The sequence below is a fragment of the Empidonax traillii genome, unplaced genomic scaffold (genome assembly GCF_003031625.1).
Source record: "Empidonax traillii isolate 1590-97213 ecotype Southwest subspecies unplaced genomic scaffold, ASM303162v1 scaffold187:size1931383, whole genome shotgun sequence".
Classification (NCBI taxonomy): Eukaryota; Metazoa; Chordata; class Aves; order Passeriformes; family Tyrannidae; genus Empidonax; species Empidonax traillii.
In genome coordinates this window covers 1,108,540-1,122,134 of record NW_020955380.1, presented here as the reverse complement: position 1 = coordinate 1,122,134, position 13,595 = coordinate 1,108,540, and the positions used below count along the sequence as shown (strand labels likewise).

Genomic DNA, 13,595 nt, shown 5'->3' with positions numbered 1-13,595 from the left:
CAGAGATTTCTAAAAGGAGTTTCTGGTAATTGAGCTGCACAGCAGCAGCGGCACATCCACAGTCACTCTGCCTGGTCCTCATTAGTTATTTCTAAAGGTCACTTCTTCAAAGGTCAAACATATAATATTAGTGAATGAATGAGATTATATAAGGTCTCAGATGAAAGAAAATAGTGATAGCAGGCTTAAGATGTATGTAATTCCCTACACGATCCCAAGTCTGTACAAACAATAACTAATTAATCTTCAAACATCCTCCTGAGGATTGAAGGGAGATAAGCATTATCTTTATTTTTCAGATGGGGAATCTGAAATGCAGTTCAGTGATTTGCTGAAGAAACAGACCTAGTAGCTCTATTCAGATTTGGGCACATTGTTTAATGGGGTATATCTTGCCAAACTTTCAGTTAAGAGGGATCTGATTATCTGATTTCACTGCCATCAAAGCATCCTGCAGCTTTATCTATGAAGATGTCTCATGGAGACATTACAGAAAAATAAAACTGCAGATAATATAAACAGGCATTAATTTTTCATATGTGGCTCTGCCAGTCTAATCTCAAGCCTGACCTGTCCTGTCTCTGATTATCTTTGAAATCTGCTGGGAAGACATAATTCAAAATGCCAAAAATGAATGGCAGGCTTGAAACGCAGCAAGATGCCTGTCAGCTAATAAATGGAGACAACAAAACTAATGTACTTTTAGCTGAGCTTCACCTCACATCCTGTAAGGTGAAAGGCTTGTCATAATCTCCTTGCCCATCTCCCCTGGTTTTTGTTTGAATGTATTTAGATCTCCTGTACCCAAACTCTGCTTCTGAATGAATCAGTTTGATCTGATATGTTTAGACTTACTGCTGATGAATCCAGACACTGTTCTTTTGCATCTGAGAAACAGTACCTGTTCCTGCATGAGCTCCTTGAGCTGTGTGATCTTCTCTGCATCACCGGGGTGCTTTGTGATATAATCCTTATCAAAAAAGGCCTACAGGAAAAGGGAAAAAAAGTACCTTTTGCTTACTGGCAGGTATTTCATCATAACTTGGTGTCAAAGGATGAGAGGAAAAGGTCCAAAAATCTTATATTAATATAACAGCGAAGCTTAATTTTATTGGTTTTAGCACTCTGGGATGCTGAGAAAATGGTCTTGGCAACTGAAACGATCCTGTTGAATCATGAATCTGACCAAGTTTCCCCATGTGACAGTGATGAGCAATACCACTAAGCCTTGTATCATCCAGTTATTTGAATTTTATATAGTTCCTTTCACATAACTGCCTGAAGTTAAAGGAATTACGTGAGTGAATTGGTAACTAATGGAAAGCCTGAAGAGCATTCTCTCCACAGCTCCATTGGGAAGACACATCCCACACCCCTGTACCACTGCTGCCATTTTTCCCTGTTTTACCCTAAACTTACCTTTTGCAATGCTCAGTTTAAGTAACAGCTTGCCAGAGATTATGCTGGATAACAAATTGCATATATGATCATTTCAGGGTTACAGTGAGTAGGCCATCAGCCAAGATAATGGTTCAGTACCATGAATTAGCATTCTTTCCTGATTCCAGGCCCAATCAGTCTCAATTACGGGTCCCACAACCCCTATTGCAAAATGAATTTATAATGTAAGCAGTATAAAAAAAATCCACCTCACTGTTTTACCTGCCAGTTGAGGATTTCCAGGTAAGCCAAGTGCCATCCTTGAGAAACCCCCCTGTCACCTGCACCCACTTCCACACCAGATCCCAGCTCCACCTCTGGAGCCCCCTGCTGACACGTGGCTGTGCAAGCAGTGATGCAGAATAACCAAGTGGGGGATTCAACCTCATCTCTAGATAATGGACATGAAAATTTCTTATCTTATTAAGTCATGCTCTCTTTGAAACAGAAAGGGAAATGAAATTGAGAAAGGGTGATAGTGGATTGGGAAGCAGAGCCCGGCTTACCTCCTGGTACCGCGCAATTCCGCCGTTAACAGCCGCATCAATCACCCCGTTCAGACACATGCTGAGAAGATTAATGTTGCCATGCATCTGCTTGTGCTGGTACTGGCTTATCAGTGTCCTCAGCTCCTGGTTCTTGTTCTCAACCACTTGAATGGCGTTCTCCAAAGGACTTACTTCAACCTCAAAGGCAATAAATATACTTTAATTCCATGGACACTTCACTGAGATTTATTATCTTCCTTGTAATGAAATGATACTCTAGGATTGTTCAGTTCTCTTTGCTTTTACTGCTTTGTAGAAAATTAACTACATTAACAAAGTTCACCGTTGGCAGTGCTGGATTTCAGGTCACTGAGTTGTGATAATTTGTTTCTATACACTGAAGAAGTGGCAGCAAAGCAATTATTCCTTTTTTTTGGCACTGTCTCCATTGCACTGTTCCATTCCCTCACATAATTCCCCTGGTCACATTCAGCAATTATTTAGATCAAGTGGAAGAAAAAGGACGTACTTAATCCTTGGTAAACCACATTATTTTAAACTGCAAGATTTCAGCCAAAGGAGTTTTGTCTGTCCCATGTCCTCAGTAACCCATCCCTTGAAACCCCAATTACAGGAACTGTGAATGTTACCAGTTCTCTTCTCTCCACTTCAAACCAACGGGAGATGCCAGGCAGGCTGTGAGTCAGGGTCAGAGTGGTGCGTTCAATCCACAAGCTCTGCAAGGAGGAACGGAGGCTGTGAGGGACCCCGTGAGTCACAACCACATCATCTCTACTCTTACTACAGGTGCAGAGGGGGCAGCGTTAGGACAGAACACATTAATAACCTCCTGAGCATTCATTCTGTAGAATGTCTTGCTGAAAGTCATTTGAACATCAAACCAGGAATTTGGTACACCTGCTCTAAACAACACATTCAACATTTCTGTCAGGTTTTGAAGATTGATCACCAATTCATGGGACCCAAGAAGACATTGTGGACATGTGTATCAGTAGGAAAAAAATTCAGCCAAACAAGAAAGCGCCATCCTTGCTTCGAAATGCATTTCTCCTGGCACTAAAATAACTCAGTTTTAAACTGGAAAATGCTTTAATCAGATCAGGAGTCCACAGTACTCAATCAGACCATGGACTCAACAGCTACTTGTTATTTCAAGTTACTGTGGTATCTTCGGCCACCAAATAAGGATTACCTGAAAGGCACTATTAGCATAAAACAACAAGACAAAAATCAGCTTGAAGAGATGAAACAAACACTGCTTGGTCACTACTTCTACCTTAAACTCATTCTCCTTGTCCTTGGGGCCTTTGTGGAAGGGCCTGTCGTAGCGGAATTTCCGGATGTTGTTGACTCGGTAAAAGCTCTTGATGCGGTCCGGGACACGGTCCATCTGCAGCACGTCTATATTGTCTGGGATGGGAGTCACTGCATAGATCTGTAAATCTGTTCATTGTGCAGTCAAAGGAAGCTTTTACCGAATGAAAAGCACGTGTTAGGAAACACAAGTGGGAAACAGCAACCCAAGGCAGCAGATCTGACGTGCTGACAGTGCCCTTATGGCACAGTCTCCTTGCTGCTCTCACACAAGCCAAACAGTGGTGTTCCCATGACTGAGCCCTCCCAAAGTCCCTGCAGTCCCATTAAATGTTGTGTGGTTCAGTCCTTAAATGCATAGGGAATTGTACAGGTTGCATCAAATCCCAGTGCAGGTGATCAGTGAGAAGGATGAGATTTCAAAGGCTTGGGTATAAAAAGGTTTATCAGTTTTAAAGAAAGAGAGACTGCACAAAAATAATAATACTGATGTAAAAAAATAAACAGGATGGAAACCAGCACTTGTATAGTCCAAGAGAAGATACTTGGAACTATTTTTAAGGACACAAACTGTGCGTTGTGGCAGTGCTGCTGGTAAAGCATTACAACACAGATGTGATCAAGCACAGCCCTTTCCCTTCACATGGGACATGACCTGCATTATTCCCCTGCTAAAAAGTGACTGTTCCGTCCACCACCACGTAGCACAAGGAACCAGTTACTGTCTGCTGCAGACAGAGCCTGCTTTTGTCCATATCCTCCATATCCAGCTCTACTCTGTGCTCTGCCGCAGTTCCCATCAGTGTGCCCCTTACAGAAGGATACACTGGGCATCACACTGCAATATGGAGTCATCGGGGTGGTTTGGGTGCTGCATGGCAATGGCTTGTGGGAACTCGCTCAGCATCCTCTGCTGGAAGGCTTCCAGCCTCTCATAGTCGTGGCCCCGACACACATATTCTTTGTTCTGCAAGAAGAACAAGCATAAATGAGTCTCCTTAAAAGTAAGTTAAAGTCTACTGGCTTTTATCTCACTTTAAATGTTACTGCTTCAAAACCAAAGATAAATGACAGTGTCAATATGCTAATGGGAGAGTAAAACTTGCATTTAACACAGCTGATGTATTTTATTCCTTCCTTCTCTTTACAATGTATTTCATTGAGAAGTGATGAATGAGGAGACTATTCCACTGATCTCTCAACAGCACGATGCCTCTGATCCGTGCACATGCAGCACTCAGTCCTGGGGTCCTTTCTCACTGGCTTTTCAGAAAAGGGACTGTTTTTAATTAAACCATACTGAAATGTATCAACCAAAACTTAAGTCACCAGCTTGGCTGTTCTGCACTGGGAAAGCTGCTGTCAAATACAGTTTACACCAGATGGATGAAAGTCCTGAGGACCTCACAGAACAGAGAGAGAGATATGTTTATCATTTTATCAGTTCTCCTTAGAGAGAAGTTGCAACAAACTGTTCACAAAAACTGCTGTTTAACCACTGCTGTATTATCACAGCCACACAACCCCGCCCTGATCACACGGAACAATACATGCTCAGGAGCTCCCCTGTCTACAGCAGAGTAATATGGAAAAGCCTTAGCAAGAATTCTCAGTGGCCACTTAGCAAATTCCCCTTTGGCCCTAAAAGCACTTTCCTCTTGATGAACAAAATTTCATTTCTGCTAATAATGGAAAGCTGCATTTAGATATGACTCTTGAGGCACTGAACCACTTGTGCGGAGCTCTTGGATGCTTTTTGAGCCATCTCTTAACTCTCAACAGCAAAATACAGGATTTCTAAAGTCCTCAGTGTCATAAAGATTGTATTCCAGTGTCTTAACCCTCAAAAACCACAGTTTTGATTGGTATTAATGTTTCCTAGTGCAAGACCAATGAAGAAGGCAAATTCTCTAATTCTGGTAGCTCATACACATAATAAAACAACTAGAACTACAGCTGTTTCATAAAACAAAGCATCTAACAAACCACAACACTTTCCTCCCTTTTATTTCTTGCATTTAGAAGCTGCAGTTTATGCAAGAATGTTTTGTTAACTGCTCTGGAAAAGGGATGTGGACAAGCAGGTCTTAATCTTGTAGCAAAATCAAAAGGAAAGCTGCGAAACCCAATCACAAAACACAGCCAAGGAGTTCATTTCTCTCTGGTTTTGCATTTCACCCTTCTGGAAGAGCTCTCCTGTCCTGGCTGTGACATGTGTCACTTCATGTGCATCAGCCACAGCAGCCAATGGACGGGGAGAGGAATCGCATGATGGAGCTTGACAGCTCGGTCTGCAATGCTCAAACTGTGCAGCTATTATTAAATCTGGAGTGAGGCCACGTTTGAAGGTGAATCTCTTCATAACACTTACTGCATTCTCTGTTTTAGCTTTTCATTGCAGCAATCTAGAAAACTGTAAGCCTATAAATAAGGTTATTGTGATTCTAAAAATAATGCCCTGGAAACACCTCAAAGCTAAATTTCATAGACTTTTCAGACAGATGTCAACACAAGATCTCAAAATGTGGCTTGTCAGGCCTTACTTAAGTGAACTTCTGGTAGGTGGAAGATATGGACAGTTTTAATTTAGCTTTAATTTACTTATGTAGGAAGGCTAGAAAATGTATGCAGAATTCACAGAAACATGCACAATGACTTTTCTGGACAAAGGCTCTTCAAAATCAAGAAAGAGGTGGTTATTTTCTGCCTTAAGCTATACAGCAAGAGAAAAATGAACGAGAAAAGGGCTTGGAGTTATTTGATCACTTTAAATCACTTCCACATCCATCTGAAGATTTTAAATCCATGTAAATCTTTTTCTTCTCTAGAATAGCTGCTTCCAGTCTCTTTACAGTGTGATCCATGCTGATGTGACTGCTAATGGGCTTAGTCCATGCTCCGCAGTGTGTGTGCTCTGTGGATCATTAGGGACAGAAAGGAGGAGGATGACTTTTAATGAGATTGCTACATTAGTAATCTGCTATCAGAAGTACTGCTACCAAATATAATTGCGGAATTAACAAGGATGATAATTACATACACTCCTGTTCGCTGGTGATGGCTCCACATTGTTACAGCACAAAGAGTCAGGGTTGGCCGTGGAAAACTCCAGCAAACACACCGGCCGGGAGGGTCCCAGATACAACTGAGGATCCACAATTGAACAAGGTAAGCTACAGTCACTGGCACTATTTCAGGAACAGTCATGAGCCACGTTGACTTTGTCTGTCATTCATTTTCTGAAACATCTGCAGCACCTGTCCTTTCCTTGGATCCTCTGCAGGGTGTTGTGCACTGCTCCAGCTGCTGCACTGTGAGCGCTCTGAGGGGCAGCTGAGGGAGCTGGGGGTGTTTACCCTGAAGGCAGCTCAGGAGGGACCTTCTTGCTCCCTACAATGACCTGGACGGAGGGTGTAGCCAGGCGGGGGGCAGGCTCTGCTCCCAGCTAACAAGTGACAGAAAACAGCCTCAACTGTGCCAGGAGAGGGTCAGGCTGGACATCAGGAAGAATTTCTTCCCTGAAAGGTCAGGCACTGGAAGAGGCTGCCCAGGGAGGTGGGGGAGTCCCCATCCCTGGAGGCATTCAGGGAATGACTGGACGTGGCAATCAGTGCTCTGGTTTAGCTGACGAGGTGGTGATTGGTCACAGGTTGGACTCGGTGATCTCACATCTTTTCCAGGCTAAATGATTCAGTGATTCTCTGATACTGCCACTGTTCATCTTCAAATAACATGAAGTCACCCTTTATCCACTGGTATTTTCCTCTCCATGACTAATTCCATCTTGCCTTTACTGGCCCTGCCCGTGTTTCCATTAGAAGAGTGTAATTAAACACCAATCTTGAAATCCTAATTAAAAAAACCAAACGACTTCATAATCAGAAGGAATTTTAAGAGTTCAGTTTTCAAGGCTTGGCTTTGTGTGGCTTCATACTGTGTAACTTGAGTGGTGCCACCTCTTGTCAAACCATTCCCTTAAAAAGAACACAAACCATGCACCTCCAGTCCTTGAAAGCTTCACGTTACCTTGTCCTGTCACACTCCATGGCATCTACCATCAATTTTCAGGCAGCTCCTGGAGCAGTTGTCAGATTAAATTCCTTCCTTACTCTGAACTAGCAACAGGACATGGTATAAACAAATACCCATTTTAAGTTTGATCCCTCATTAGGAAAAGAAGATAATTTCATTTTTAAGAGGGATTGCAGCCCCAGCTGATGCTGTACACACCAGCAGACAATGATGTGTCCAGAGGAGCGGTTTGGCTTTCTGTTCAAGAGAGGAAATTTTTGCTTGCAGATAGGATGGGAGTCATCAGGCTGGTTAAAATTCTGTCATGTGAGACTTTTTAAAGCGTGATAATTTGAGATGATGAAAATTAGTTAAGTAATGACCCAACATTGCTGCGATACAGCATTTTGCTTAATATAGAGGCAGTTTGTGCTGCATCTGCAGATTGTTGAAAATACACATAGGCTTGAGTCAAATTTCTGATCTCTGCTCCCAAGAACATTCCCAATGGACCATATGCTCCAGTTCAGCCAGAAAGCTGTTTTCACTAGTGCAGGGGTGGAAAATAAACTGCATGGCAGACACAGTATCTCCAAAACAAAAATACAAAGCCTTAGCAGCTACTTTGTCACACCCTGTGTAAGTCTGGCTTACCCGCAGGAAAAATGGGAATTTCCGACCGTAAAACCCAACTCTGAAGAACTCTGGCTCTAAGCGCTGCTGTTCCATGATATTGTCATAGTAGGTGGCTTCCATTTTCTGTGGAGGAAAGGGAGAGCTGCTGTCAGACCCTTAAAGCTGCACTACATTACAATCTCAAGACTCATTAAAATATCCCATTACTCTTTTACCCCACAATTTTTCATGAAAAGACCAACATTCTGTTAAAGATAAAAATTATTAATTAAACCAGTCTGTGTGGTGGAACAGAGTAGAGTATCACCATACTCGTTTCACATTTTGGGAGATAACATATGAACGTTTTCTGTTGTGTCTCATTTAAAATTGAACAGGTCTTGAATGTTATTTTCTTTGCACTGCGGAATTAATAGCAAAACTGAGATTAAGATCCACAGGCTCACAGGGTCCTATTCTCTCCTACAGCTCAAAATCCATACCACTGCCTGGAAAATTACATCAGTTCAATTGGGTTTGCCTTAATTGAGTTGAGGGGCATGAAAAAAGGATAAAACAAAATTAAATCTTCTACAGCTCCATGCACCAGAAGGTTTAACATGGAGGTAAAAGGGGGTTGGAAAGAGTAAAAGGACTTTTCTCTAGTTCCAGTCCCTAGTTTTGTGGCACTGTGCTAACATTTATATCAGCAGTGGGATTTCTAGACCCACTGCCAAACCCAACTCAGCTGGAAGGCTCACAGGAATTGCACTGCAGTGAAAGGACAGCTCCTTAAAGAGAGGAATCCTTTGACACCATCACTTCACTTCAGGGAACCAAACCCAGAGTATCACAGGCAGGGCTTGTGCTCGGATCCCACACACCTCAACTCCTTCTCTAAAATGGGGAAGGTCCCAAAATCATTGCAGGAAGCATAAAGGAATGAGGTGATGGTGTGAATGGCACACAGAGGGCACAGCCAGGCTGGTCACCCCTGCTCTCCTCAGGGCCACTTCGGAGAAAATACATTCTTCAGAAGAACAATTTATGAGACCTTGTTAGACAGGTACCTTCAGATTAGAATAAATTTGACTTTTAAAGAGAATTTCAACCACTGTGTATAAGAGTACATCCACACAGCATAAATCTCAAGTTTGGATATAAGCATGCTAGCCCAGGGGACAGGAGATATGAACTGTTTTCACATTCATAAAGCTTTTAAATAACAACCAGAACTTTGACTTCTTCTGATTAAAGCACAATGCTGCATATATGCCCTGATTTCATCATGTGTTTGGTTGGACCAGAGGACCAGATTCTTCTAAACTGACAGAATGCCATAAACATTTGCCTTCTCCATTCTTTCTTTCTTGTTCATCTTATATCACTGAGGGATAAGCTGTCCTTGATATTTTTGGAATTAAACTGAAATATATATTCAAAAAGTATATTTTATGCAAAAATACAGGTAAATATGCAATTGCAATAGCGAGCCCATCTCCTGTATGTATGCTGTCTCCATATATCCAGAGGATTTTACTGCTACCAGACTTAGGAATTATTTCAGTGGACCTACAAAGTCATCAGAACGAATCAATGGCGAAGGAGTCACTGTAAATGCATGGAGCTCTAAAGGGAATATGTTTATTTTTAAAATTCAGAATGTTCTGACAGGAGGGCAGAACTCGGGGGGATGATATAAGAGCCTGCAAAGAAGGAAGTGCAGCTACTTACCCGGATCCAGCTGAGGCTCTGATAGTCATAGAGACTTTCATACTGGATGGCCAGTTCTCGGCACAGCGGGATCCCAAACTCCCAGCTCTGCGAAGCCAAAGCAAATCACACTCACAGCAAACAGAATGTTATTGCCAACTCAGCTGAGAGGAATGATGGGAACTCAATTTTGGGAATTCATTTGGTATGAAATGGCAGAGATTAGATGTGAAAATGTAACGCGATGAAACAATTTCCATTAAATATCGGATCAATTCCTTCTAAAAGATGGGAACAGAAGCATATGTTCCATGGAAATTATACACACATACTGCTTGCTCTAACAGTTCATTTATGAGACTGGGAACTTATTTGGAGAAAGATAATAAAACTAACAATTTTTCTTCTTGCTAGACACCCCTTCAAGCCCCCCCCAACAGCTCCTTTGCTGGAGCATGGAGTTAGGGCTTGGCTCCACAGCAAAGCGCTCTCCCCTGCCCAGGCTGCTCCTTCCCGCTGAAAGCACGAACTGTCAGGCAGTGGGAACACCCAGCACAGAGACAAATCACCTCAGAACAGCCCTGCATCGCTGCAGGGCAATATCCACACTCAGAACCCAATGCAACTCTCATTTCTTCAGCTCGCTGTCTCACCCAGTAAATCCTTCCTAGCACCCCACACATCACACCGCAGGCCAGGAGCGAGGAGACCCACTTTGGGCACACCCACACTGAGAGAAAGACTCCCCTGTTACCTCACTTGGCTTTTTGGAGTGCTCATTTTACACTGAAATCTCCTCTTCCATCACCTTTTACCTGCACAGGAAGCCTTTTGGGGAGTGGCTCTTTCTTACCATACTTATTTAGAACACCAAGGTCTCAGTTGAGCCTTTACTGGATAATTTTTATTATTCATTACTGGGCTAACTTGCCACTTGTTTTAACTGGGACCCTGCTGTAGTGAAAACAAAATTAATGTGTGAGTTAAACTACCACCTTCAGGTTTAAGAATATTAATATAATATTGTAAATTATTGATAACAGTAATTAACAGCATTTATGCAGAATATTAGCACTGAATACGGAAATAGTTTTCTGGTTACAGAAACTTAAAAAGTGAATCTCTACACTGTTTTAGTGTATGAAATACTTCATAGTGCTTCCCTTTAAGCACACATTTGTAGTGTCTGTTTTGTCATCCTCACTACCAGGAAAGCTTTTTTTATCTGAACAGCACAACCAGCAAGCGTAAGAACTTTTTTATTAAAAGAAGGGATATTCGTAAGAATTAAAAAGACAAAACCAATGATCTGACAACTCTTTAGCTTCAGTTAATTACAAAAACTTCCATTAGAACTTGCTAAATAAAAAATTCTTCCAGAATCAATTTGGATATTCTGACAGCATTAGCAGTTTGGGAGGATGGGAGGCCTGAGATTTATTTAGAGATTTATAGTCTGACCATCCTTTACAGAGATATTTTACATAGATTTGCAGTCCTCAGCTGATCTGTGTTGACTTGAAAGAATGGAAAAGTCTCTCCTAAAACATCTGGCCAGGAATAAATGGCTTTTTTTTCCAGACTGTGAGCAGTCTTACTTCCACATGGGATGCTGTGGCTAAAGCCTACCTAATTCTCTCACCTGCCTTCTGGACAGGAGCAGAAAGTTCACTGGCTGTCTTCCCTTGGGGTCATCTGAGAGATGGAACCTCTTCACGCTCCTTTTCTGATGTCAATTAAATGAGCAACATGTAACCACATCTAATTCCTCTTTATACCACCTCTTCTCCATGTACCTGGATACCATTCCTGACATCCTAACTCAGGCTCTGTTTCAGTGAGGATTCCACCCTGAGAAACTCCACTGTGCTAGCAGAGTTCTGCTGATGAAAGAGGAGTTAAAGAAGTAAAGAAACACAATAGACAGGTAACTTCTTGGAGGGAAAATACTGCAGATATTTAAGAGGAAAAGAAATGAATGCATATCCAAGTCACTGGGAGCCTCAGTTCTAAAATCTGTGATGTTCATCAGTAGCATCTTCACAGCACAGGAGTGGAATATGTAATTCCATGTGCTGTGTGTGTCACTTCCCTCTTCAAATAACATCCTAATGTCTCCACTGTTAATTCCCCTCATTACTGCTCTCTGGTTTGCTGACCTCAGATCTGTTTGCTTGTTCTTTGGTACTTGTAAGGCACATCCATGGGACATTTACTGCAGTTTCTCCTACGGCACCAGCAGCTCTCAGCTGAGCACGTGGCTGGTGCTAAGGAGGACACACAGCAGTGCTGGGATAGGAGCTGCTCAGAGTTGTTTGTTAATAAAATCTGGCAGTGCACTGGACAAAGGAGGGCTGGGTAGTTTTCAAGCTATTGCTGTGCAGAAGTGTGATCAGCTGGGTTCAAACTGTTCTGTTCACAGTCTTCAACTTGAAAACCTTGAGTTTGAACAGACAAAATCGGAACTGTGAATTAAAAATACCTTCATTTCAAGTTATGCTCTTGCAGACGCTGCCAGCTGAGCCATAAACCACTTCAAAGCATGGCAGAAATCAGCAGGAAGGGGCACATGAGCAGTGAAGGCTAAAAAGGGCTTTGGAACACCCTGTTCCTTCCCAGCACGGGGCTGCTGCTGACAGGACTGAGAGTGGGAGCCCCTCAGCTCTGCACCCACCGCCATGGGCCATACCACCAGACAGTCTTGTAGCCAGTTCTCCCCCTACTGCTGAGCTGAGAAAATTTTCCTCCTAAAAAATGCAGAACTTTTACAGCCTTTTGCTGCTGCCTTGACCCCCTCAGTTGGTGGAAGAGGCCAGGAACAGCGTGAGATTTTAACTGGAAATGCAAGTGAGGACACGAGAACAAATGCTGCTCTGCAGGACCTGAGGGGCCACGTCAGGGCAGTGCAGGAACAAACTCAGACACAAGATGAGGGAGGCAAGTTCCTTCCATTCCCTGAGCTGTTCCCTGTCACAGAGCAACAGGAAGAGGGCTGAAAAGAAGGATTTGTCTTCTCAGCCTTTCACTTCCACAGTGTGAGTGACATGCACACTGCTCAAGTGGATTATTTAATCATTCAGCTACCATTTGTAATAAAGGAGGATTAAAACACAAAGTCAAGTAATTCTAAAAACATCCAGTAGGGAAAAAACCTCAAGAGGTTAACACTCTGTAATCTGTTAGGAGTTTTATAGCCTAATTACATCTGTCAAGTTTTTACTCCCCTTCAGTGTGTCTATGGATTCCCTGTTTCTGTTGACAATACAGGCTCACTTGCTGTCCACACTCTCTAGATCATCTTTGTCTAGTCAGACAGTACAGTACTGCAGTATTTGCACAAATCAGTAATTTCTTTTTAAGTACAGTCTGGAAAACCCTGAAAAATTCTGAAATGGAAGAGAGAACCATATGCACTGTTATTACAAAAGAACAATTCTGACACGCACACACACACAAAAATCTTAATTAATCACTTCCTCATAAATAGGCCATTTCTTCCTTCACACAGGAATCTGACTTCCTCTTGCAGGTTCTGTAGAAAATGCCTGTGCAACTCTCCACTGCCAGAGCTAGGAAAGGATCCTCTGGAATGGCAGCCCCATACGAACCAACTCATATTTTTATTTAATGCCACTGTCATTGCCATCATAGGCAAAACCAACCCCGAGGCACACATACAGATATTATCTCCCAGTAACATAAGCTGTAGGAATTTTCCTAGAGAAGGGAAAAATTTGAAAATACTCTAACAGATGATATCACTTTTAAGGTTCACTTTTGAAATGTTCCCGAAACACCACAACACAAGGGACTGAAACTTCTACCTCTGCAGTAATTGAAATAAAATATAATTAACTGTAGAAAATCCACACTGAATATGTGAAATTGAAATAGATTGATTTTCTACTTGTGCAGTGGATGGAACTGCATTTCAATTGGAAATCACTTTAAAATAACAGTGACTCTGAAAGGACTTAAATCTTTTTTACTAAA

At 42.2% G+C, this 13,595-nt stretch overlaps 1 protein-coding gene across 10 annotated transcripts in view; it reads right to left on the bottom strand.

The window, feature by feature from the left end:
• DOCK3 (dedicator of cytokinesis 3) overlaps positions 1 to 13,595 on the bottom strand; it is a 184,947-nt gene that overhangs the window by 18,778 nt on the left and 152,574 nt on the right. For all 10 annotated transcript variants that reach the window (XM_027886464.1, XM_027886466.1, XM_027886470.1 and 7 more), the window contains 7 exons: positions 9,624 to 9,710; positions 7,929 to 8,033; positions 4,089 to 4,230; positions 3,226 to 3,392; positions 2,579 to 2,665; positions 1,947 to 2,126; positions 902 to 985 (listed from right to left, as the gene is read on the bottom strand). In XM_027886464.1, coding sequence (XP_027742265.1) covers positions 902 to 985; positions 1,947 to 2,126; positions 2,579 to 2,665; positions 3,226 to 3,392; positions 4,089 to 4,230; positions 7,929 to 8,033; positions 9,624 to 9,710 — 852 coding nt within the window. The remainder of the gene's footprint in view (positions 1 to 901; positions 986 to 1,946; positions 2,127 to 2,578; positions 2,666 to 3,225; positions 3,393 to 4,088; positions 4,231 to 7,928; positions 8,034 to 9,623; positions 9,711 to 13,595) is intronic.